This window comes from Periophthalmus magnuspinnatus, chromosome 21 (assembly GCF_009829125.3).
Source record: "Periophthalmus magnuspinnatus isolate fPerMag1 chromosome 21, fPerMag1.2.pri, whole genome shotgun sequence".
Classification (NCBI taxonomy): domain Eukaryota; kingdom Metazoa; phylum Chordata; class Actinopteri; order Gobiiformes; family Gobiidae; genus Periophthalmus; species Periophthalmus magnuspinnatus.
This window is the reverse complement of record NC_047146.1, coordinates 4398027-4423910: the sequence shown is the minus strand read 5'-3', so window position 1 is coordinate 4423910 and position 25884 is coordinate 4398027. Positions and strand designations below refer to the sequence as shown.

The window sequence follows — 25884 nt, the reverse complement described above, 5'->3', positions numbered from 1 at the left end:
TTTTAATGGTAAATTTATGATGATTATTTGTGATTATTTATGTTTTGATTTGTGTGATTTTAATGTCTTTTTTATTCTGTAAAGCACTTTGAATTACCTTGTGTACGAATTGTGCTACACAAATAAACTTGCCTTGCATAATAAACTCTGTTAAACCTGTACCCTGAGTCTGTATCTTTGATCCCCCAGATGTTATGACAATATGTTATGCATTCTTTTTAATATATGTCATGGATTATTTTATTTATCATTTGGCCAAGATGTGCACTACATTACATTACATTATTCCTACATTATTACCCTTTTAGCATTACTTAGCATCATATTTCGTATCTCATAAAGACTGCACTCTTTTCCTCTGGCAAACTGTTCCATAGTCTTATTCCACATACTGAAGCAGAAAAACTTTTCCCTGGGGCTTCCTCCTGGTGGGACATGAACACGTCTCCATGGATGCATCCAGGAGGCATCTGGAACAGCCAACTCAACTGCCTCCTCTCGATGCGGAGGAGCAGTGGCTCTGAGCTCCTCACACTATCTCTAAGGGAGCGCCTAGCCACTCTACGGAGAAAACTCATTTTGGCTGCTCATGACCATTGGTGAGGGCAGGAATGTAGAATGACCTGTAAATTGAGAGCTTTGCCTATCGGCTCAGCTCCTTTTTTTTTTTTTACCACAACAGTCCAATACAGCGCCTGCATCACCTCGTCCACCCCCCAAAACTGTGACACCAAGAAGCTAAGCTTACCATCCACCTCAGTGACTTCAGCGAGGCAGTATCTCAGGATATTAAATGAATGCTCAGAAAAGTGAAATCTAGAAGGTAAGCCTGAGCATAAGTTAACGGGGAACTCTTAACCCTCATACTCAGGTTTACCCTCTGGATCACTTAGCTTATAAAATTATGAGACATAAGTTCACTTATCTCGGTGTCCACATAACAAACAATGCAGCTCTTCTGAATTTCCAAGTGTATTATTGGGCAGCAAAAATCCATCCAATCAGTGGTTATATGACGACGAGGTGCTGATGCCCCTTTGTGGTGTCTGCCACTCTTAAAATATGGAAACAGATCAGGAAATGCTATGGGTGGCACTCCCTCTCATTCAGAGCCCCTATTCATCTGAATTACGTGTTCCCCTCTCTCTTATGAGTAGTGCTTTTAATCTGGCAGAATAAGTGAATTAAAACTCTCCAGGGTCTTTTTAAGAATGAACAATTTATTTCAATCCAACAACTGTGTTGATTTTGATATTCCACATACACATTTTATCCTGTACATTGCAGATCTGCAGATCTGTGACTTTGTTAGGAAGCAATAAACCTTATTCCCCGCTCCTCCTCCTCAATTAGACATTGATAATGTTCACAACTTTTAAGTAATTTAAAGGGTGACATAAATTCTTTACAACACGTTATCCTCTTAACATACTACATCTCTGGATATTAAAAACAGATGGAAACAGGATTTAGGAGTAGACATACCAACTGAAAATTTAGATTATTTTTTTAAACATGGTCCACATGTCATCAGTTTGTGACTGACATATCAGGCTTATTACAGTGTAAAATAGTACATTGAGTTCATCGGACAGACAAACTATCAAGAAGGTTGTGACCGGTGTAAAACAACACAAACTACATACTTTCACACATTCTGGAGGTGTTCCATTCTGGACTCAAGGTTTCGAGACGTTGTCAGGGACTTTAAGGATTCCCTTAAAACTTCATCCAGTGATTGCTCTTTTTTGGAGTCATGTTGAATCCTCAACCCCTGGACAAATACCAACGAGACTTTGTGGTGTGTTGTACAATAATATTTACATGAATGAAGGCATGAAAGTTTGAACGTGTCTTTATCAGTGGTGGAATGTGGTGTGTGTGTGTGTTATGAATCTTTGCTGCTTTTATTTTATTTAAGTATGCTGCAAAATCACTCATATTTAGACTGGAAAGAATGACCCTGACACACCCCTTGAAAATTCTTATACAGATCCTAAGACAGGGATAGAGCTGATAGACTCTCATTCTATTAGCTTTTTAAATGTGATAAAAGACATGAATACAAAACACTGGATTGTGACGTCTCAAATGTGCACATTCAACACACTTCAGACAAAATAAATACTAACTTTCATGTTCCCTCAAAGAATATTTGCATGAGAAGAATGGGGCTGCACTATTTTCAATGTTACAATTTGTTTTATACATTTTCTAAACCAGGGATAAAACAATGCATAGACAAAAGGGTTTACACAGGAATTAAAGAACCATAACCACGTAACAAGAGGTGTAGCAGTGCTGCTAGCTACAATGTCCTCTCCAGTGAAGGATGGGATGTAATAGGGACATAAACACGCTATGAAAACTAAAATAACTATTCCAAGTGTCCTAGCTGCTTTTAGCTCTGATTTTCTGGCCGACATAGTCACAGTTTGCTGCAAAGTCATGACTTTAGACTGCATTGAATGAGCTTGAGAGACGACCACCATAAAAATCCTCACATACAGAACCACAATGACAGTGATAGGACTGATGAAGGTAAACACAAAATCAACATTTCCTGTAACATAGTTGAGCACCACCACACACTCTCCATAACATGAACTGTGTGCATCAGGATCACTGAGAAAATCCTTTAAAATCAGACTATTGTAGATGAGAGCACAGAGCCAACAAGCACAAACACAGAACCTAACCCGGTTTATTGTCACTTTGGTATTGTAATGTAATGGATCACAAATGGCTAAATAACGATCAACTGAAATGAGCACAATATTACCAATTGAGGAAGAACATATGGTAAAGTTTGTCATATAATACAAAGCACATAGTGTACTTCCCAGGATCCAACAGGCTTCTGTTAAAAGGATTTCAACTGGAATCAAGAAAAGGCCAACGAGGAAATCTGAGACAGCCAGAGACAGGATTAGCAGCTGGGTAGGACTGTGAAGCTGCCTGAAAAGAGAACATGTTCAAATTACAGACCAAGTTAAATGACAAGATTCAAATAATGCACAATGCTTTGCCTGAAGTGTGCGATGGAGATGATGACCAGTAGATTCATTGTCACTGTGAGCAGAGATATTAGAGAGAGCAGGTTGTAGGACAGTAGAGCGTCTGATGGAGCAGGCTGGGGCTTTCTGCAGGAGATGTTGTGAAGTTCTGGGAAGCACAGTTCAGTTGTTTCCATGGTTGCAGATGCAGGTTGATTCACAAGACGTCTGCTCTTGAATTCACTGATGTGTGATATTTATGTAGTCTTTGGGTTCATCCTTAACAAACCCTCCCATCTACAGCACTATATCCTGTGTGTGTCCACTGGGCCTCCCTGAAGTTTGCAAAAATGTAGTTGCTGTTTTCAATCACTCACTAAATATCAAAGTTCTGGTGTTTCTTATGTGTAGCTTTAGCTTCTCCATCCAGGGTTTTGAAACTGATGGAGGAAGCCAGGAAAGCAAATTATTACTCTGGAAAATTCACGTTATTTTATTTCTTTTTTTTTGCAATGACAAGATAACAAACACGTTTGTAACTTTTAACTTTTTTGCTAGTTTCAACATTTATATCATTGTTTATGAGAGAAGTAGACATTTAGATTATAGTTATAACTTATTTCACTATATATTCACCCTGTTAGATTTGCACTGTTATTCTTTCCATGTATTTTGTATTTAAGTGTATTTTATTCTATGACCTTATTTTATTATTTTATAAATGCCCATCCATCCAATTTTTTCCGCTTTTACCGGGGCCGGGTCGTGTAGGCAGCAGTTTCAGCAGGGAAGCCCAGAATTTCCTCTCAACAAACAGTTTCTCCAGCTCCCTTCAGCATGTCCTGGTTCTTCCCTGGGGCCTTCTCCCAGTGGGACGTGCCAAGAACACCTCTCCAGGGAGGCGTCCAGGAGGCATTTGGAACAGATGCCCTAGCCACCTCAGCCGGGTCCTCTCAACATGTAGGAACAGTGGCTCTACCCTGAGCTCCTCCCGTGTGACTGAGCTCCTCACCCTATCTCTTAGGGAGTACCAAGTCACTCTGAGTTGGGAAGCTCATTTTGACCACTTGTATCCACGATCTTGTCCTTTCGGTCATTACCCAATGCTCCTGTCGAGAACCATGCTCTCGAATTTGGAGGAGCTTCTCATCACAGATGGTTCACACCTGCTGCAAACTACCCCAGTGCCTCCTACAGGTCCTGGACAAATACCAACAAGACATTGTGGTGTGTTGTACAATAACATTTACATAAATGAAGGCATGAAAGTTTGAGCGTGTCTTTATCAGTGGCGGAATGTGGTGTGTGTGGTTTGTGTGTGTTATGAATCTTGGCTGCTTTTATTTCATTTAAGTGTGCGGCAAAATCATTCATATTTAGACTGGAAAGAATGACCCTGACACACCCTTGAAAATTCTTATACAGATCCTAATGCCTGACGTTCGTTAGTAATCAGAGGCATAGCCTATATGTTCTCCCTGTGTTCAGTTTGGGTTGGTGTTTATTTGGTTGTTTGTTCATTTCTTTTGTTCATCTAGAAGACACGCAAGCTCTTTATTACCAATAAACTTTATGTATTCACCGGGACAAGGAGTTTGGCTGTGTTTTCTTGTGTTGCAGGTGAGTCCAGTTTTTCACCTGCGTGATATAACCTACTGGAGACAAATGCATGGACAAGTCTCTCCAAGTCTGGTTTTGACAGTTTACCTTTGATTTTTGCAATGTTTATTAGGTGGTAAAAAAACTGCAGATGTAATTGGTTTGATGTGGCTGTTAAACTCTGAGTCCATTATTACCCCTAGAGTTCTAGCCTGATTTGAAGGTTTTAGAGAGAGAGACTGGAGGTGACTGCTGACACTTTCTCTATGTTTCTGTGGGTCAAAGACTATGACTTCAGTCTTGTCTGAATTTATCTGGAGAAAGTTGTTTTGCCTCCACACACTGATCTGTTGGATGCAGTGGCAGAGTGAGTCCACTGGTCCATATTCACCTGCTGCAGTGAGACATAGATCTGAGTGTCATCTGCATAGTTGTGGTGGGACATATTATTGCTGTGTATTAACTGGCCTAACGGCAACATGTAGAGACTGAACAGCAGGGGTCCCAGGATTGACCCCTGGGGCACCCCACAGGTCAGGGACATTTTATCTGACAGACAATTTCCAATTTCAACAAAGTACTCCCTATATTCTAAATAGGACATGAACCAGTTTAGTGCCATACCAGAGATGCCCTCCCAGTCCTCTAGTCTCTGTAAAAGAATCCCATGAGCCACATTGTCAAATGCAGCACTCATATTTAACAGGATCAAGACTGAGACTTTGCCTACATCACTGTTCAGGCGGATGTCATTTGTCACCTTGATAAGAGCAGTCTCAGTGCTGTGGTGGGTCTAAAACCTGATTGGAAAACATCAAAGGAGTTGTTCATTTGGAGAAAGTTAATAAACTGTTGGTAAACAACTTTTTCAAGGACTTTGCCTAAAAACGGCAGATTTGAGATCGGTCGGTAATTGTTCAATATTGTGGCATCAAGACTGCTCTTCTTTAGGAGAGGCTTGATAACCGTAGTTTTCAAAGCTCTTGGGAATGTTCCAGATTGAAGTGACATGATAACTATACAAGTGAGTGGTGATAGCAAACTGTTGAGCACAGACTTTAGAAATTTAGTGGGCAACACATCGAGGCAGCATGTAGATGAACTCAGATTGGTAATGATCTCTTGGACAGTTTTATCAGTTACAGGTGCAAAGCAAATCAGTTCTAAGTGTCTAGGTGGGTGCTGGTTTGTTATTTGTGTCGTGGGCTTGATGGCATTTTTAATGCCCTGAACCTTGTCATTAAAGAATACTGCAAACTCATTGCACTTAGATGTGGAAATTAGTTCTATCCTCAGCAGAGCTGGAGGGTTTGTTAATCTGTTTACTGTTGCAAACAGGACACGAGAGTTGTTACTACAACTTCCAATAATGTCAGAAAAATACCTTTGCCTTGTTCTACATAAACTGTGGTTGTACATGTGCATCTTTTCTCTGGAAATCTCATAATGAACCTGGAGTTTTGACTTGCTCCATTCCCACTCGGCCCTCTGTCACTCCCTTTTCTGTGCCCTGACTGAGTCATCATTCCTCCATGGTGCTTTCTGCAACATTCAAAACACTTGAAGTCACAGAGTTCAACCAATCATCAACACTAGAACATGAGGCACTTTCAAAGTGTAACATTTCCATGAACAGTGCACCTGTGTTATCATTTATGTGTCTCCTTCGAACAACTGCAGGACCAGCCGCTGGTTTGGGAATAACAGACAGGTCAAAAAAGACACGTAAATGATCAGACAGAGCAACATCCACCACATTGACAAATATTTACTCCTTTTGTGATGAGCAAGTCCAGAGTGAGCCCTCAGGTGTGGGTGGGCTTGCTGACATGCTGAGTCAGACCAAAGGTTTCAAGGACAGAACTGAGCTCTTTAGCATTTCTATCAAACACATTATCCACATGTACATTAAAATCACCTGTCACACCACTACCTTTTTTGTTTACCCATGTGTCAGATTCAAATTTGAATTTGGGTGGAGTTGATTCCACTAGAACTGCATTACCTGTGTTTTTATCGAGCCATTGTGAATAACATTGTGAATTTTTGCAGAGTCAATGAGCAAAGAGAACAAATAAATACTGTTCATCTAAAGTGAGAGAAATTTAATTTTGTTCAAAAATGATTTTGTTCAATGAGCACCTTAGGTCCTATCAGAGAGAGGGTTGATCTCATCAAGCTCTATGGCTGCTCCATCATTTGCCTTGAGTATGATGTCTTTGGCCTATCCAGTGCTACAGCAGGGTCTACTTCACATGTGCAGATTCCCACGCTGGTGGACCCAGCCCCATCTGCATCCTACGAGGGACAGACAGAGCAGTGACTGTCCCTGGCAGCCCTGGAGGACCACAGACTCTGCTTACCCCGGGTCACCTACAGCAGAAAGTGTGTGTGGGTGGAGTCCACACTACATAGAGATGTTCACAGATGCTGCCAAGGTGTATAGTGCCCACTGATAGCACTAGTAAAATAATTTCTTTGAGATGCCTCTCCAGCTGGACTTCGCCTTGGTGCAGAACCAAGAGTGAAGACTGTAGCTGGGCTCGCACACACTCATTGGACTCTATGTCTAGTAACTATAATTTTATGACCAATAGAAAACAAATGCAAGATGATCCCCACCATATGCATGCAAGTTATTAAAGTGAAGCTTTGCATAGGCATGCAGAATGTTAGAGGTTAAAAGAAGTAGAAAACAGAAAAAGAAATGTGTTGTCTAATGTCTAACAGGAGCATGCATCTCTGTTTTGCATGACAATAAGTCAGTGAGCAATAACTAAGGTTTATTCACAAACGGAACATTAACGGAGACTATTATTTACATTTAAGAAGGCCTCACATTTGAGCATGTCGTTATCAGTGGTGTGGTGTGTGTGTGTGTGTTTGTAGTATATAAAACAAAAATACCAACTCAAATGTGCAAAATCCAGATAAACTTGAAGGCCAGAACATGTTATTGTTCACAGACATGAAAAACAGGTCAAGTAACATTTGTTAATGTGCAAACAACTTTACAAACTTCCTCAGTAAAATAACATCAAATTCAGTTGTATGATTTATAGAATGGGGTTCAGTATTTTCATGGTATCAATGAGTTTCATATAATTCCTAAAGCTGGGACAGGAAAAACAAACAGAAGGGGTTGAGACAGGAGTTATCACACAGCATCAACAAAACAATCTTCTCAGGGATCTTTCCTTCCGGTGTGAAGAACTACATGAACAGAGATTCATTATAAAAAGCACAATAACATTTTAAGGGTCTTGGCTACTTTTATTTTATTGAAGTGTGCTGCAAAATCACTCATATTTAGACTGCACAGAATGACCCTGACACACACCCTGAAAATCCTCATGCAGATCCTAAGACAGAGATAAAGCTCATAAAAATAGAGACTAAAAATCTTCCCTGGTTACATTTTTGTTCTGCCCTCATTCTCTATAGACTCTCATTCTATTAGTTTTTTAAATGTGTTATTAAAAGACATGAATTCAAAATACTGGATTGTGACTTGTTAAATGTGCACATTCAACACACTTTACATAAAATAAATACTAACTTTCATGTTCTCTCAAAGAATATTTGCATGAGAAGAATGGGGCTGCACTATTTTCAATGTTACAATTTGTTTTATACATTTTCTAAACCAGGGATAAAATAATGCATAGACAAAAGGGTTTACACAGGAGTTAAAGAACCATAACCATGTAACAAGAGGTGTAGCAGTGCTGCTGACTACAGTGTCCTCCCCAGTGAAGGATGGGATGTAATAGGGACACAGGCATGATATGAAAACTAAAATAACTATTCCAAGTGTCCTAGCTGCTTTTAGCTCTGATTTTCTGGCCGACATAGTCACAGTTTGATGCAAAGTCACGACTTTAGACTGCACTGAACGAGCTTGAGAGACGACCACCATAAAAATCCTCACATACAGAACCACAATGACAGTGATAGGACTGATGAAGGTAAACACAAAATCAACATTTCCGGTAACATGGTTGAGCACCGCCACACACTCTCCATAACATGAACTGTGTGCATCAGGATCAATGAGAAAATCCTTTAAAATCAGACTATTGTAGATGAGAGCACAGAGCCAACAAGCACAAACACAGAACCTAACCCGGTTTACTGTCACTTTGGTATTGTAATGTAATGGATCACAAATGGCTAAATAACGATCAACTGAAATGAGCACAATATTACCAATCGAGGAAGAACATATGGTAAAGTCTGTCATATAATACAAAGCACATAGAGTACTTCCCACGATCCAGCAGGCTTCTGTTAAAAGGATTTCAACCGGAATCAATAAAAGGCCAACGAGGAAATCTGAGACAGCCAGAGACAGGATTAGCAGGTTGGTAGGACTGTGAAGCTGCCTGAAAAGAGAACATTTTCAAATGACAGAACAACTTCATTAACAAGATTCAAATAATGAGCAACGCTTTGCCTGAAGTGTGCAATGGAGATGATGACCAGTAGATTCATTGTCACTGTGAGCAGAGATATTAGAGAGAGCAGGTTGTAGGACAGTAGAGCGTCTGATGGAGCAGGCTGGGGCTTTCTGCAGGAGATGTTGTGAAGCTCTGGGAAGCACAGTTCAGTTGTTTCCATGGTTGCAGATGCAGGTTGATTCACAAGACGTCTGCTCTTGAATTCACTGATGTGTGATATTTATGTAGTCTTTGGGTTCATCCTTAACAAACCCTCCCATCTACAGCACTGTTTCCTGTGTGTGTCCACTGGGCCTCCCTGAAGTTTGCGAAAATGTAGTTGCCAATAACCTGTCTCTCCACAACATGGAAGCTCATGTCAGGCATCATAAGATAAGTGGGCACATGGATCATTTCATGAGCACAGCACAGAAGGGCATTAGCAAAGATACCACAGGAGCCAAACACCAGCTCCTGGTAGACCAAACAGTTGCCCGAGATTGCAGAACCCGTAAGACTAACCTGTGCACTGCCTGTATTGATTACAAAAAAGCCTACGACTGAATGCCACACACGTGGATCACTGAGTGTCTGTAACTGTACAACATCTACAGGACTCTGTATTCAATGAGGTTGTGGAAAACCACCCTTGAGGCCAATGGCTAGCCACTTGCACAAGTGACCATCAAATGTGGCATATACCAAGGAAACGCACTGGTCCCACTGCTGTTCTGCATAGATCTGAACCCCCTCAGCCAAATCATCAAAAACACTGGCTATGGATACCAACTCAGAAATTGGGCCACCATCAGTCACCTCCTCTACATGGATGACATCAAGTTGTACGCTAAGAATGAGCGAGATATTGACTCACTGATCCACACCACCAAGATCTACAGCACAGAAGTGTAACCAGATCGTTTACAGAGAGGGGGAAGGTAGTCCACACAGAAAGAGTCTCACTACCAAAATGAACAATAGCAGACATTGAGGACAGTTACAAGTACCTTGGTATTCCACAAGCAAATGGCAACCTTGAAGAGGAAAGAAGGGAAGCAGCCACAGCGAAATACCTCTGACGAGTAAGGGAAGTCCTAAGGTGTCAGCTCAATGGCAAGAATAAGACCCAAGCAATAAACAGCTACGCACTTCCAGTAATCAGATGCTCAGCAGGAATCATAAGCTGGCCAAAGGAGGAGATACAGACCACAGATGTTAAGCCCTGAAAACTCCTGACCATGCATGGCGGGTTCCATACTAAATCCAGCACCCTGAGACTGTATGTGAGCCGTAAGGAAGGAGGTTGAGGACTATTGAGTGTGAGAGCCACAGTTCAAGATGAAACATCCAAGATCCATAAGTACATAAAAGACAAGGCCTCAACAGATGATGTGCTCAGCGAATGTCTCAGACAGAAGAATGCAGAGGAAAAGGTGCTGGAGGAACCATCATGGAAGGACAAGCCCCTGCACGCGATGTACCACCGGAACATAACTGAAGTGGCTGATATCAAGAAATCCTACCAGTGGCTTGAGAAAGCTGGACTGAAGGACAGCACAGAGGCACTCATCCTGGCTGCACAGGAGCAGGCCTTGAGCACTAGAGCGATAGAGGCCCAGATCTACCACACCAGAGAAGACCCAAGGTGTAGGCTGTGCAAAGAGGCCCCTGAGACAATCTAGCACATAACTGTAGGGTGTAAGATGCTGCAGGGAAAGAAAACATGGAGCGGCATAACCAAGTGGCGGGCATAGTGTACAGAAACATCTGCACAGAGTACGGACTGGAAACTCCAAGGTCAAGGTGGGAGAAATTTCCAAAGATAGTGGAGAATGATTGAGCCAAGATCCTGTGGAACTTCCAGATACAGAGTGACAGAACGGTGATGGTCCAACCAGACACAGTGGTGGTGAATAAACAACAGAGCAAAGCCGTTGTGGTGACATCGCAGAACCAAGTGATGGGAACATCAAGAAAAAGGAACATGCGAAACTAGAGAAATACCAGGGACTCAAAGAAGAGCTGGAGAAGGCCTGGAAGGTGAAGTTATCAGTGTTGTCCGTGGTCATTGGAGCACTCGGGGCAGTGACCCCCAAACTGGAGGAGTGGCTACAACAGATCCCAGGAAAAACATCAGACATCTCAGTCCAGGAAAGTGCAATACAGGAACAGCAAAGATACTGTGCAGAACCCTCAAGCTCCCAAGCTTGGAAAAAGAGGAGATGAGATCACCCGCAGAGGATATATATATATATATATATATATATATATATATATATATATATATATATATATATATATATATATATATATATATATATATATATATATATAAAAAAAGAATACATATATTACATGTATATTAAAAAGAATAAGTTATAAGATATATTATTAAAATCATTCATAATATATATTATTGAGATAAGTAATAACAAAAATAATGGATAGATATTATAAAAAATGATGCATTCTTTTTCTCTCTTGCTCTTTCATTGTTATTCATTATTTTAATAATATATGTTATGCATTCTTTTTTGACATTCTTTTTAATATGTTATGCATTTTTTTTAAATATATGTTATAAATTCTTTTTAATATATGTTATACATTCTTTTTCCTTATCATTTGACCAAGATGTGTAGAATAGAAGCTTTTTAAATTAGTTGCTTGATGCACGCGATAGTTCTTTGTGAGTGTGTGCGAGCCCTTCCAGCTCAGCAGGATCTTCATCTATAAGCTGATTTGAAGAAAGGAAATATGAACCTGGCGGACCTGTATTTAAAGGACACCCTGTTTGCTGGCATGTGCCAGGCTATGGGCATGATTGCTGCAATGACTGCTTTGATCTCTCTCAGGCTGGCTCGGCGGCAGAGATAGGTAACTAATAGCAAAGTCTGTAGGTGGGCTCACGCATACGCATAGAACTATAGTTATGTCAATGAACTGTAATTTAAAGGCCTATAACAGTCAAATGCAAGCAACCGCCACGGCATAAGTTGCTGAAGTGAAACATTGAATAGGCTAATGCTTTACTATAATAACTTCCTTTAGAGATTAAAAGAACTAGAAAAAAGAACAAGAAATGTGTTGTCTAATGTCTAACAGGAGCATGCATCTCAGTTATTGGCCACTGACATATTGTTATGCAAAACAAAGGTTTATTCACAAAAGGTGGTGCGTAAAACAAAAAGACCAACTCAAATGTGCAGAGTCCAGACAAACCTGGAGCCCAGAACATTTTATTATTCGCAGACATGAATAACAGGTCAAGCAACATTTGTTTATGTGCAAACAACTTTACAAACTTCATCAGTAAAATTACATCAAATTCAGTTGTAGGATTTGTATAATGTAGTATAGTATTTTCACGGTATCAATGAGTGTTTTATAATTCTTAAAGCTGGGGTAAGAAAACAAACAGAAGGGGTTTAGACAGGAGTTATCACACAGCATCAACAAAACAACAGATAATGTGGATCTTTCCTCTGTGTGAAGAAAAACATAAACAAAGATTAATTATAAATAGCACAATAACATTTTAATAGTCTTGGCTGCTCTTATGTATGGTTTTCTCACTGAAGTGTGCTGCAAAATAACTCATATTTAGACTAGACTGGATTACCCTGAGATACTCCCTGAAAATACAAATCAGGGATAGTGTTGATAAAAAATGACTTTGGTTTTTATACATTTTCAAAAGAGTCTTTTTACATTGTCTTTTTAAATGTGACATCAATATAAAATACTGGCTTGAGACTTTGAAATAGACGTCATACAAAATCAGCACTGGAATAACTCAAAGAACATTTGCATGAGAAGAATGGGGTTGCAGTATTTGCAATGTGATTATTAGTTTTATACATTTTCTAAACCAGGGATAAAATAATGCATAGATAAATGGGTTTATACACGAATTAAAGAACCAAAACCAGACAACGACAGGTGTAGCAGTGCTGCTTTCTACAATGTCCTCCCCAGTGAAGGATGGGATGTAATAGGGACATAAACACGCTATGAAAACTAAAATAACTATTCCAAGTGTCCTAGCTGCTTTTAGCTCCGATTTTCTGGCCGACATAGTCACAGTTTGATGCAAAGTCACGACTTTAGACTGCATTGAACGAGCTTGAGAGACGACCACCATAAAAATCCTCACATACAGAACCACAATGACAGTGATAGGACTGATGAAGGTAAACACAAAATCAACATTTCCATTAACATGGTTGAGCACCAATACACACTCTCCATAACATGAACTTCCTGCATTGGGATTGATGAGAAAATCCTGAAAAACCACACTATTGTAGATGATAGTGCAGAGCCAACAAGCACAAACACAGAACCTAACCCGGTTTACTGTCACTTTGGTATTGTAATGTAATGGATCACAAATGGCTAAATAACGATCAACTGAAATGAGCACAATATTACCAATTGTGGAAGCACTTATGGTAAAGTCTGTCATATAATACAAAGCACAAAGTTCACTTCCCATGATCCAACAGGCCTGTGTCAGAAAAATTTCAACTGGAATCAACAAAAGGCCAACGAGCAAATCTGACACAGCCAGAGAGAGGATTAGCAGGTTGGTAGGACTGTGAAGCTGCCTGAAAAGAGAACATGTTCAAATTACAGACCAAGTTAAATGACAAGATTCAAATAATGCACAATGCTTTGCCTGAAGTGTGCGATGGAGATGATGACCAGTAGATTCATTGTCACTGTGAGCAGAGATATTAGAGAGAGCAGGTTGTAGGACAGTAGAGCGTCTGATGGAGCAGGCTGGGGCTTTCTGCAGGAGATGTTGTGAAGCTCTGGGAAGCACAGTTCAGTTGTTTCCATGGTTGCAGATGCAGGTTGATGCACAAGATGTCTGCTCTTGAATTCACTGATGTGTGATATTTATATAGTCTTTGGGTTCATCCTTAACAAACCCTCCCATCTACAGCACTATATCCTGTGTGTGTCCACTGGGCCTCCCTGAAGTTTACAAAAATGTAGTTGTTGTTTTCAATCACTCAGTAAATATTGAAGTTGTGATGTATCATCTCATAAAACAATTACTCTAATTACGTGGTTGTGGAGTGGCAGCTACCTCTATTCTTGTCATTTAAGTTGGTCTGTAATTTGAAAATCTTCTCTTTTCAGGCAGCTTCACAGACCTACCAACCTGCTAATCCTCTCTCTGACTGTGTCAGATTTCCGTGTTGGTCTTGCCAAATCCTGCTCACAGAAACCTGCTGGTTCATGGGAAGTGTGCTCTGTGCTTTGCATAATTTAACAATCTTTTCCATAACAGCATCTGCAATTGATAACATTGCATTCATTTCAATAAATCCTTATTTAGCCATTTGTGATCCATTACATTATAATACCAAAGTGTATTGTAAAGCTGTAAAGTATGTTTTACAACTCTGTAGTAATATACAGTGTGGTAAAAAAGTATTTAGTCAGCCGACCAATTGTACAAGTTGTCCCGCTTCAAAAGATGAGAGAGGCCTGTAATTTTCTTAATAGGTTCACTTAAACTATGAGGGACACAATGCGGGGAAAGAATCCAGGAACTCATTTTTTAGGAGTTTTAAGGAATTAATTTGTAAATTTCTTGATAAAATAAGTATTTGATCACCTACAAACAAGCAAGATTTGTAGCTCTCACAGACCTGTAACTTTAAGAAACTCCTCTTTGAACTTGTAGAAGACACCTGTCCACAACCTCAAACAGTCAGACTCCAAACTCCACTATGGCCAAGACCAAAGAGCTGTCAAAGGACACCACAAATAAATCTGAAGACTTGCACCAGGCTGGGAAAACTGAATCTACAATAGGTAATTAGAAAATGGAAGACATACAAGACCACTAATAATCTCCCTCGATCTGGCCTCCACGCAAGATCTCAACCTGTGGTATCAACATGATCAAAAGACTGGTGAGCAAAAATCCCAGAAGCACATGGGGGCCCTAGTGAATGACCTGCAGAAAGCTGGGGCCAAAGTAACAAAGGCAACCATCAGTAACACACTATGCCGCAAGGGACTCAAATCCTGCAGTGCCAGATTTGTCCCCCTGCTTAAGCCAGTACATGTCTAGCCCCATTTGGAGTTTGCTAGCTAGCATTGGGATGATCCAGCAGAGCACTGGGAGAATATCATATGGTCAGATGAAACCGAAATAGAACCTTTTGGTAAAAACGCAACTTGTTGTGTTTGGAGGAGAAAGAATGCCAAGCTGTACCCAAAGCACACATACCTACTGTGAAGCATGGGGGTGGAAACATCATGCTTTGGGGCTGTTTTTCTGCAAAGGGACCAGGACGACTGATCCGTGTAAAGGAAAGAATGAATGGGGCCATGTAGCGTGAGATTTTGAGTGAAAACCTCCTTCCATCAGTAAGACCATTGAAGATGAAACATAGCTGGGTCTCTCAGCATGACAATGATCCCAAACACACCACTGAGCAATGAAAGAGTGGCTTTGTAAGAAGCTTGCCAGTCTCTAGCTCTCAACCCTATAGAAAATCTTTGGAGGGAGTTGAAAGTCCGTGTTGCCCAGCGACAGCCCCAAAACATCATTACTCTAGAGATAGGCAGGAGGAATGGGACGAACTAATAGCAACAGTGTTTGAAAACATTGTGGAGACTTAAGAAAACATTTGACCTCTGTCATTGCCAATGAAGGATATATAACAAAGTATTGAGATGAACTTTTCTTATTGACCAAATACTTATTTTCCACCATAATTTGCAAATAAATTCTTTAAAAATCAGACAATGTGATTTTCTCGATTTTTTTTTTCTCTCACTTGTATGTCGTACTTCAAGTGTACCTAGGATGAAAATTACAGTTCTCTCATCTTTTTTAGTGGGAAAACTTGCACAATTGGTGGCTGATTAAATACTTTTATGCCGCACTGTACATATATTTCTGCACCACCCACAAAAACAATCTACACTTCAAATGAAAGCTATGTCACTCGACTTTTCGAATATGGAAACCATTTCCCCTGCAATCACCACAGTGGTGACAGGAAAGTTGTTTTTAAAGAAAAGCAAAAAAAAAAACAAAAAAAAAAAAACAAACAAAAACTGGACTTCACTTAACTTTGAGGGCTCTGGTTCTGTCAAACATCAACATATTGCCAGAACGTTGGTCTCATTTGTTCCGTACTGGTCCAAAGAATATAATCAGTGAAGAAATTATATCCACAAAATAAGTTACATCCTCCATGTTGAATCTGCTGGAGGAAAGTATTCTAAATGTGAAATCTGCAAGGTCACTTTTTTGCAGTTCTTTTGTCGATTTCAGGCATAACAAACTTCAGACAGCACCAACTTTGATTGAATTCTAAACAGTTGCATTAGCTTGTGATTGACACCCAAGTTGGACAATAAAGTGGGGGTTGTGAGTTACTGGAGCCCCAGACAGTGAATCAGTGCTACAGATGACTGAAAGTTTATGCCCCACTCTCCCCCTTGTAGAATCAACCAATTACATTACACACATTTAGTGACATTTTCCCGTTACAGCCAATGAGCAGCGGCACATGATGATGTATGGCATGCCATAGTTTTCCATGGTACAGCATAAATCACAAAAGACCAAAACAAAAAAGTATCAAAACTAATTCAAAGGACTACAAATGTCTTGATTTTACAAGGTTAAAGTTACAACAGATTCACAGACACAGGTCGAAAGTGGCATGCAGTTCACAAAGAGAATCCAGCAGCACCAAGTGGCAGAGGACAGGTCCTTTTAAGGTGTGGCAGCTGCAGGCGAAGGCCCAGGAGTGGCCAGACACTGGGACATTGCACCAATCAACACATGGGGCCCCGGAGCATGTCTGAGATGAGGGACCCCTGCGACCTGGCCCTGGAGAGGTTGAAGAAAATGGATACATGGGCATATGAAACTAAGAAACTACATGAAATTCCTGTCACGTTAAACTGACAGTGTTTAAGTCTTCACTCACTGACTCTGCAGAAACCCATGATGTTGTTCAGTCCCCCTGTGATATATTTTTTTTCTTTGTTTCTTTCTCGTAAGAAGCCATATTTGTTTTGATAGACAGATCACGCAAACGTATCACTTGTGCTCATCTGAATTCAGGGAGATTCAACAGTGATCAGACTCAGATCTTTGTAAAGTATTGGAGAAGTGTGTTTTCTGGATTCAAGCCAAGAATAATGGATGAGCTGAAAAAAATCAGTTAAAACAGAACCTTTACTCTAACAGACCTTTGTCTTAAATGAGGAATAAAGGTAGCAGCCACTCTAGGGCCATGCAATTATAATAACTGAAAAGAACTAATAACTGATGAAAAGACACATCACAACTTAGATATTTACAGATGTGATTGAGAACAACAACTACAATTTTGCAAACTTCAGGGAGGCCCAGGGGACACACAAAGGAAATAGTGCTGTAGGTGGGAGGGTTTGTTAAGGATGAGCCCAAAGACTACATAAATATCACACATCAGTGAATTCAAGAGCAGACGTCTTGTGAATCAACCTGCATCTGCAACCATGGAAACAGCTGAGCTGTGCTTCCCAGAGCTTCACAACATCTCCTGCAGAAAGCCCCAGCCTGCTCCATCAGACGCTCTACTGTCCTACAACCTGCTCTCTCTAATATCTCTGCTCACAGTGACAATGAATCTACTGGTCATCATCTCCATCGCACACTTCAGGCAAAGCATTGCTCATTATTTGAATCTTGTCATTTAATTTGGTCTGTAATTTGAAAATGTTCTCTTTTCAGGCAGCTTCACAGTCCTACCAACCTGCTAATCCTCTCTCTGGCTGTGTCAGATTTCCTTGTTGGCCTTTTGCTGATTCCAGTTGAAATCCTTCTAACAGAAGCCTGTTGGATCCTGGGAAGTACACTGTGCATTTTGTATTACATGACAGATTTTACCATAACTGCCTCTTCGATCGGTAATATTGTGCTCATTTCAGTTGATCGTTATTTAGCCATTTGTGATCCATTACATTACAATACCAAAGTGACAGTAAACCGGGTTAGGTTCTGTGTTTGTGCTTGTTGGCTCTGTGCTCTCATCTACAATAGTCTGATTTTTAAGGATTTTCTCATCAATCCTGATGTAGGAAGTTCATGTTATGGAGAGTGTGTGGTGGTGCTCAACTATGTTACTGGAAATGTTGATTTAGTCTGTACCTTTATTGGCCCTGTCACTGTCATTGTGGTTCTGTATGTGAGGATTTTTATGGTGGTCGTCTCTCAAGCTCGTTCAGTGCAGTCTAAAGTCGTGACTTTGCATCAAACTGTGACTATGTCGGCCAGAAAATCAGAGCTAAAAGCAGCTAGGACACTTGGAATAGTTATTTTAGTTTTCATAGCGTGTTTATGTCCCTATTACATCCCATCCTTCACTGGGGAGGACATTGTAGACAGCAGCACTGCTACACCTCTTGTTACATGGCTATGGTTCATTAACTCCTGTGTAAACCCTTTTGTCTATGCATTATTTTATCCCTGGTTTAGGAAATGTATAAAACTAATTGTAACATTGAAAATAGTGCAGCCCCATTCTTCTCATGCAAATATTCTTTGAGAGAACGTTAAAGTATTTATTTCATGTAAAGTGTTGAATGTGCACATTTAAGAAGTCACAATCCAGTATTTTGTATTCATGTCTTTTAATAACACATTTAAAAAGATAATAGAATGAGAGTCTATAGAGAATGAGGGCAGAACAAAAATGTAACCAAGGAAGATTTTTAGTATCTATCTTTATCAGCTCTATCTCTGTCTTAGGATCTGCATGAGGATTTTCAGGGGGTGTGTCAGGATCATTCTGTGCCATCTAAATATGAGTGATTTTGCAGCACACTTCAATAAAATAAAACAACAAAGACCCTTAAAATGTTATTGTGCTGTTTAGTAATTACTCTTTGTTCATGTAGTTCTTCACACAGAGCAAAGATCCACATTACCTTTTGTTTTGTTGATGCTGTGTGATAACTCCTGTCTAAACCCCTTCTGTTTGTTTTTCCTGTCCCAGCTTTAGGAATTATATGAAACTCATTGATACCATGACAATACTGAACCCCATACTATAAATCCTACAACTGAATTTGATGTAATTTTACTGAGGAAGTTTGTAAAGTTTTTTGCACATAAACAAATGTTACTTGACCTGTTTTTCATGTCTGTGAACAATAAAATGTTCTGGGCTCTAAGTTTGTCTGGACTCTGCACATTTGAGTTGGCCTTTTTGTTTTATATACTACACACGCACAAACACCCATACACACACACACACACACACCAGACCACACCACTGATAATGACACGGTCAAAATGCGAGGCCTTCTTAAATGTAAATAATAATCTCCGTTAATGTTTCGTTTGGGAATAAACCTTTGTGTTGCATAACAATAAGTCAGTGACCAATAACTGAGATGCACACTCCTGTTAGACATTAGACAACACATTTCTTGTTCTTTTTTTCATGTTCTTTAACAATCTAACATTCTGGATGACTGTGCAATGCTTCAGTTTAATAACTTGCATGGATATGGTGGGGATCACCTTGCATTTGTTCCATAGGTTATAAAATTACAGTCACTAGACTGTAGTAAACTGTAGAGTTGTGTGAACCCAGCTATGAGCTTCACTATTGTTTCTATGCCAGCTGGAAAGGCATCTCAAAGAAATTATTTAGCCAGTGCCGCCAGTGAGCGCTATACGCCTTGGTAGCGTCTGTGAACTTCTCTATGTAGTGTGGACTACACCCATGCACATTCTCTGCTGGAGGTGACCCGTTGTAAGCCCGAATCTGTCTGTCCCTCGTAGAATGCAGATGGAGCTGTGTCCACCAGCGTGGGAATCTGCACATGTGCAATAAGACTCTGTTGTAGCACTGGATGGGCTGAGGCCATCATCCTCAAGACAGATGTTGGAGCGGCCATAGAGCTTGATGCGATCGTCCCATGTGCACATTGTAAGCGAATCCATCAGTAGACCCAGTCATCTGCTGTGTTGGGTGGACATTTGGTTATTACAGTAATGCATATGTAACTAAGGAGGTGACTGGTTACCCATCATTTTGAACAAAATGAAATTCCTCTCTCTTTAGATGAACAGCGTTTAATTCCTTGCTCATTGATTCTGCAGAAATCCATGATGTTGTTCAGTCGCCCTGTAATCATTTCTTCCTTTCTTTTTTTTTTTTTAATCAGGCATATTTTTTGATAAGCAGACTACACAAGTCCCTGATTGTGGTTTCTGGATCCAAGCCAAGAACAGTGGATGAGCTGGAAAAATAAGTTAATACTGAAACTTTACTCCTTACAACTATGTAATTACAGTAATTGTCTTTGAGAAAAAAACATCACAACTAGGATATTTACACAAGTGATTGAAAACAACAATGTAAGCAGCCATCTCCTCCACTGGTTACCTGTATTAATGGCACCTGTTTGAGGGTCAAAAAAAATAATTGTAGATTTGCACCAGGCTGGGAAGACTGAATCTGCAATAGGTATGCAGCTTGGTGTGAAGAAATCAACTGTGGGAGCAATTAGAAAATGGAAGACATACAAGACCACTGACAATCTCCCTCGATCTGGGGCTCCATGCAAGATCTCACCCGTGGGACCTAGTGAATAAAATGCAGAGACCTGGGAGCAAAGTAACAAAGGCTACCTTCATTAACACACTACGCTGCAAGGGACTTCTGCAGTGCCAAACGTATCCCCTGCTTAAGCCAGTACATGTCCAGGTCCATCTGAATGTTACTAGAGAGCATTTGGATGATCCAAAAGAGGATTGGAAGAATGTCATATCGTCAGAATAAACCGAAATAGATCTTTTTGGTAAAAACTCATATTGTCGCGTTTAGAGGAGAAAGAATGCTGAGTTGCATCCAAAGTACACCATACCTACTGTGAAGCATGAGGGTGGAAACATCATGCTTTGGGGCTCTTTTTCTGCAAAGGGACCAGAACAACTGATCCGTGTAAAGGAAAGAATGAATGGGGCCATGTATTGTGAGATTTTGAGTGAAAACCTCCTTCCATCAGCATGGGCACTGAAGATGAAACAAGACTAGGTCTTTCAGCATGACAATGATCCCAAACACACCGCCTGGGCAATAGGGATGGGACGATATACGATAATATCATTAATCATGATAAAAAAAAGGTCCACAATTAATCGTTCATGGCATTTTTTAACCCCCATGGAAAGAAGAAGATCAAGGCCAGTTACGTTGCCCGGACTGGCGTTACCGGGGCCCCACCCTGGAGCCAGGCCTGGGGTGGGTGCTCGCCAGCGAGCGCCTGGTGGCCGGGCCTTTCCCCACGGGGCCCGGTCGGGCCCAGCCCGAAGGAACGACGTGGGGCCGTCCTCCCGTGGACCCACCACCTGCGGGAGGAGCCATGCGGGGCGGGTGCAAAGAGATCCGGGCGGCAGTCGAAGGCGGGGACCTCGACGACCGGATCTCCGGACATGGAGACTAGCTCTTGGGACGTGGAACGTCACCTCGCTGGGGGGGAAGGAGCCTGAGCTTGTGCGGGAGGTTGAGCGTTACCGGCTAGATATAGTCGGCCTCACCTCCACGCACAGCTTGGGCTCTGGAACCCAACTTCTTGAGAGGGGTTGGACTCTCCATTTCTCTGGCGTTGCCTGCGGGGAGCGGCGGCGAGCTGGTGTGGGCTTGCTCATTGCCCCACAGCTCAGCCGCTGCGTGTTGGGGTTCACTCCGGTGAACGAGAGGGTCGTGTCCCTGCGCCTTCGGGTCGGGGACAGGTCTCTCACTGTTGTGTCGGCCTACGGACCAAACAGCAGTGCAGAGTACCCGGCCTTCTTGGAGTCCCTGGGAGGGGTACTAGACAGTGCACCAACCGGGGACTCCGTTGTTCTCCTGGGGGACTTCAACGCCCATGTGGGTAACGACAGTGACACTTGGAGGGGCGTGATTGGGAGGAACGGCCTCCCCGATCTGAACCCGAGCCGTGTTTTGTTATTGGACTTCTGTGCTAGTCACAGCTTGTCCATAACAAACACCATGTTCGAGCACAAGGGTGTCCATCGGTGCACGTGGCACCAGGACACTCTAGGTCGGAGGTCGATGATCGACTTTGTTATCGTGTCATCTGACCTCCGACCGCGTGTCTTGGACACTCGGGTGAAGAGAGGGGCGGAGCTGTCAACTGATCACCACCTGGTGGCGAGTTGGATCCGCTGGCGGAGGAGGAAGCCGGACAGACCTGGCAGGCCCAAGCGCATTGTGAGGGTCTGCTGGGAACGTCTGGCGGAGCCCTCTGTCAGAGGGGTCTTCAACTCCCACCTCCGGGAGAGCTTCTCCCTGATCCCGGGGGAGGTTGGAGACATGGACTCCGAGTGGGCCATGTTCTCCACCTCTATTGGTGATGCGGCTGCTCGTAGCTGTGGTCGTAAGGTCTGTGGTGCTTGTCGCGGCGGCAATCCCCGAACCCGGTGGTGGACACCGGAAGTAAGGGATGCCGTCAAGCTGAAGAAGGAGTCCTATCGAGCCATGTTGGCTCGTGGGACTCCTGAGGCAGCTGATGAGTACCGGCGGGCCAAGCGTGCCGTGGCTCGGGCGGTCACAGAGGCAAAAACTCGGGGTTGGGAGGAGTTCGGGGAGGCCATGGAGAAGGACTATCGGACGGCCTCAAAGAGATTCTGGCAAACCGTCCGACGCCTCAGGAGGGGGAAGCAGTGCTTCACCAACACTGTTTACAGTGCGGGTGGAGAGCTGCTGACCTCGACTGGGGATGTTGTCGGGCGGTGGAAGGAATACTTTGAGGATCTCCTCAATCCCACTGTCACGTCTTCCGAGGAGGAAGCAGAAACTGGGGACCCAGAGGCGGACTCGTCCATCACCCTGGCTGAAGTCACTGAGGTGGTTGGCAAGCTCCTCGGTGGCAAGGCTCCGGGGGTGGACGAGATCCGTCCTGAGTACCTCAAGTCTCTGGATGTTGTGGGGCTGTCTTGGCTGACACGTCTCTGCAACATCGCGTGGCGGTCGGGGACAGTACCTGTGGAATGGCAGACCGGGGTGGTGGTCCCTCTGTATAAGAAGGGGGACCGAAGGGTGTGTTCCAATTACAGGGGAATCACACTCCTCAGCCTTCCCGGTAAGGTCTATTCCAGGGTACTGGAGAGGAGAATCCGACCGATAGTCGAACCTCGGATTCAGGAGGAGCAGTGTGGTTTTCGTCCTTGTCGTGGAACACTGGACCAGCTCTATACTCTTCATCGGGTCCTCGAGGGCTCATGGGAGTTTGCCCAACCAGTCCACATGTGTTTTGTGGATCTGGAGAAGGCATTCGACCGTGTCCCTCGTGGTGTCCTTTGGGGGGTGCTCTGGGAGTATGGTGTCCGGGGCTCTTTGCTAAGGGCTGTCCGGTCCCTGTATGACTGGAGCAGGAGCTGTGTTCGCATTGCCGGCAGTAAGTCAGACCTGTTCCCGGTGCATGTTGGACTCCGCCAGGGCTGCCCTTTGTCACCGGTTCTGTTCATTATATTTATGGACAGAATTTCTAGGCGCAGCCAGGGGCCGGAGGGGGCCTGGTTTGGGAACCACAGGATTTCATCTCTGCTGTTTGCAGATGATGTTGTCCTGATGGCTTCTTCGAGCCAGGACCTGCAGCAGGCACTGGGGTGGTTTGCAGCCGAGTGTGAAGCGGCTGGAATGAGAATCAGCTCCTCCAAATCCGAGGCCATTGTTCTCGACCGGAAAAAGGTGGTTTGCTCTCTCCGGGTGGGTGGTGAGTCTCTGCCCCAAGTGGAGGAGTTCAAGTATCTTGGGGTCTTGTTCACGAGTGAGGGAAGGATGGAGCGGGAGATTGACAGGCGGATCGGTGCAGCGTCTGCAGTGATGCGGTCGCTGTATCGGTCCGTTGTGGTAAAGAAGGAGCTGAGCCGGAAGGCGAAGCTCTCGATTTACCGGTCAATCTACGTTCCTACCCTCACCTATGGTCATGAGCTTTGGGTAATGACCGAAAGGACAAGATCGCGGATACAAGCGGCTGAAATGGGTTTCCTCCGCAGAGTGGCCGGGCGCACCCTTAGGGATAGGGTGAGGAGCTCGGTCACACGGGAGGAGCTCGGAGTAGAGCCGCTGCTCCTACACGTTGAGAGGAACCAGCTGAGGTGGCTCGGGCATCTGCTCAGGATGCCTCCTGGACGCCTCCCTAGGGAGGTGTTCTGGGCATGTCCCACCGGGAGGAGGCCCCGGGGAAGACCCAGGACACGCTGGAGGGACTATGTCTCTCGGCTGGCCTGGGAACACCTTGGGGTCCCACCGGAGGAGCTGGAGGACGTGTCCGGGGTGAGGGAAGTCTGGGAGTCCCTGCTTAGACTGCTGCCCCCGCGACCCGGCCCCGGATAAGCGGAAGAAAATGGATGGATGGATGGATGGCATTTTTTAGAAATCATGATCATCGCGCATGATTATAATCGCCTTTACGGCACGACACTGCCTCATGTTTCCAGTTCCAGTACAACGTTCTGGTGTTTGCCCACTCTGTCATAGCAATGACACTTGTTAACTTCTGTGCTTATCTGTCTGAACTATATTCTGCCAGATATCAACAATAAACAAAGTCTGATCCATAACTCTCCACAGGAACGTGCCAGAGCGCACCTCACCCATGCGCACAGATGAGATGTTAATGTGGCACATCTTATATTTTATACATCTTATATAAATCCAGAGAATATAATCCAATGAAGAAATTATGTCCACAAAATAAATTAGATCCTTCATGTCGAATCTGCTGCAGGAAAGTATTCCAAACGTGAAATCTGCAAGGTCACTTTTTTGCATTCTTTTGTCAATTTCAGGCATAATAAATGTCAGACAGTGCATACTTTGTTCTTGAGTGCTAAACAAACATGTTAGCTTCTGATTGACACCAATGTTGTCCAATAAGGTGGGGGTTGTGGGTTACTGGAGCCCCAGACAGTGAATCAGTGCTACAGATGACTGAAAGTTCACGCCCCACTCTCCCCCTTGTAGAATCAAACCATTACATTACATACATGTAGTGATGTTTTCCTCTTACGGCCAATGAGCAGCAGAACACGACAATGTATGGCATATCATAGTTTTCTGTAAACAGACGGAGCATGACAAGTACGTAAAGAAATTGGGTGAATCGAGGGCCCTTTTTGTTGTTTTGCAACGGTTTGTCATTCTAAACATGCTGAAATGGACAAAAAAAAGAAAGTACGTGATCAAGGACACTGTGGATGTTTGCACAAGTTAAACTAGAGGCATCTCGGACCTGGAGCGGTTCGTGTCAAAGAGTAAAGATTCCACGGTGGACTCAGGAGTGGAGGACCTTATTTTTTTTATGGATTTAATGCTGGTCTCTATCGTTAAGCATGGTTTATTCTGCTATTGACATAATTGTAGGTAAAATATATCATGTATAATCCTTAACATTGCTTCTGTGAACCATGCGCGCTGGCACATTTGTGTTCAGTTGTATGAATTACAGTTCATTTGTCTATTGATTGAAAGTTTTTTATTCTGCAGTTTGCATTATCCTGGCTAAAAGATGTGCACATAATAGCATCTTATCTGTGCGCATGGGGGAAGCTCTGGCACGTTCCTGTGGAGAGTTATGTGTAATGGGTGGAATTGTAGCAGGAGTAGGCGTGACCGTTCGTAAGTGAGGGCTCATATTGCCGTGCGTAATGACGCGCCCCCTTTTACTACTTGCTTTGGTCGAAAACACTACACGTCTCCTGCAGCGTATAGACATTAAAAAGAGCTTATGCATGTTCTCAGACTACCTCCAGCCATCCACCACATGGAGAGAAGTGGCACCGAGCACTTGTTTCATGG

The 25884-nt window shown here is 42.8% G+C and overlaps 4 protein-coding genes across 4 annotated transcripts; 1 reads left to right on the top strand and 3 right to left on the bottom strand.

The window, feature by feature from the left end:
* Positions 1–2144: 2144 nt before the first annotated feature.
* On the bottom strand, positions 2145–3193 carry LOC117389498 (trace amine-associated receptor 8c-like). The gene is made up of 2 exons (XM_033987181.1): positions 3030–3193; positions 2145–2958 (listed from the first exon to the last, which is right to left on the bottom strand). Exons 1-2 carry the CDS (start codon positions 3191–3193, stop codon positions 2145–2147), a joined length of 978 nt encoding a protein of 325 aa, XP_033843072.1.
* A 4973-nt stretch (positions 3194–8166) lies between these two features.
* LOC117389497 (trace amine-associated receptor 13c-like) lies at positions 8167–9215 on the bottom strand. The gene is made up of 2 exons (XM_033987180.1): positions 9052–9215; positions 8167–8980 (listed from the first exon to the last, which is right to left on the bottom strand). Exons 1-2 carry the CDS (start codon positions 9213–9215, stop codon positions 8167–8169), a joined length of 978 nt encoding a protein of 325 aa, XP_033843071.1.
* Positions 9216–12830: 3615 nt separating this feature from the next.
* Positions 12831–13879, bottom strand: LOC117389496 (trace amine-associated receptor 13c-like). Its single transcript, XM_033987179.1, has 2 exons — positions 13716–13879; positions 12831–13644 (listed from the first exon to the last, which is right to left on the bottom strand). Exons 1-2 carry the CDS (start codon positions 13877–13879, stop codon positions 12831–12833), a joined length of 978 nt encoding a protein of 325 aa, XP_033843070.1.
* Positions 13880–17563: 3684 nt separating this feature from the next.
* LOC117389584 (trace amine-associated receptor 13c-like) lies at positions 17564–18612 on the top strand. Its single transcript, XM_033987278.1, has 2 exons — positions 17564–17727; positions 17799–18612. Exons 1-2 carry the CDS (start codon positions 17564–17566, stop codon positions 18610–18612), a joined length of 978 nt encoding a protein of 325 aa, XP_033843169.1.
* The last annotated feature ends 7272 nt before the right edge of the window (positions 18613–25884 follow it).

Coding starts and splice junctions, on each gene's coding strand:
- LOC117389498 (XM_033987181.1), bottom strand. CDS start 3,193: ATGGAAACAACTGAACTGTGCTTCCCAGAACTTCACAACATCTCCTGC. Junction 2,959..3,029: donor ATCTCCATCGCACACTTCAG/GCAAAGCATTGT, acceptor TTCTCTTTTCAG/GCAGCTTCACAGTCCTACCC.
- LOC117389497 (XM_033987180.1), bottom strand. CDS start 9,215: ATGGAAACAACTGAACTGTGCTTCCCAGAGCTTCACAACATCTCCTGC. Junction 8,981..9,051: donor ATCTCCATTGCACACTTCAG/GCAAAGCGTTGC, acceptor TTCTCTTTTCAG/GCAGCTTCACAGTCCTACCA.
- LOC117389496 (XM_033987179.1), bottom strand. CDS start 13,879: ATGGAAACAACTGAACTGTGCTTCCCAGAGCTTCACAACATCTCCTGC. Junction 13,645..13,715: donor ATCTCCATCGCACACTTCAG/GCAAAGCATTGT, acceptor TTCTCTTTTCAG/GCAGCTTCACAGTCCTACCA.
- LOC117389584 (XM_033987278.1), top strand. CDS start 17,564: ATGGAAACAGCTGAGCTGTGCTTCCCAGAGCTTCACAACATCTCCTGC. Junction 17,728..17,798: donor ATCTCCATCGCACACTTCAG/GCAAAGCATTGC, acceptor TTCTCTTTTCAG/GCAGCTTCACAGTCCTACCA.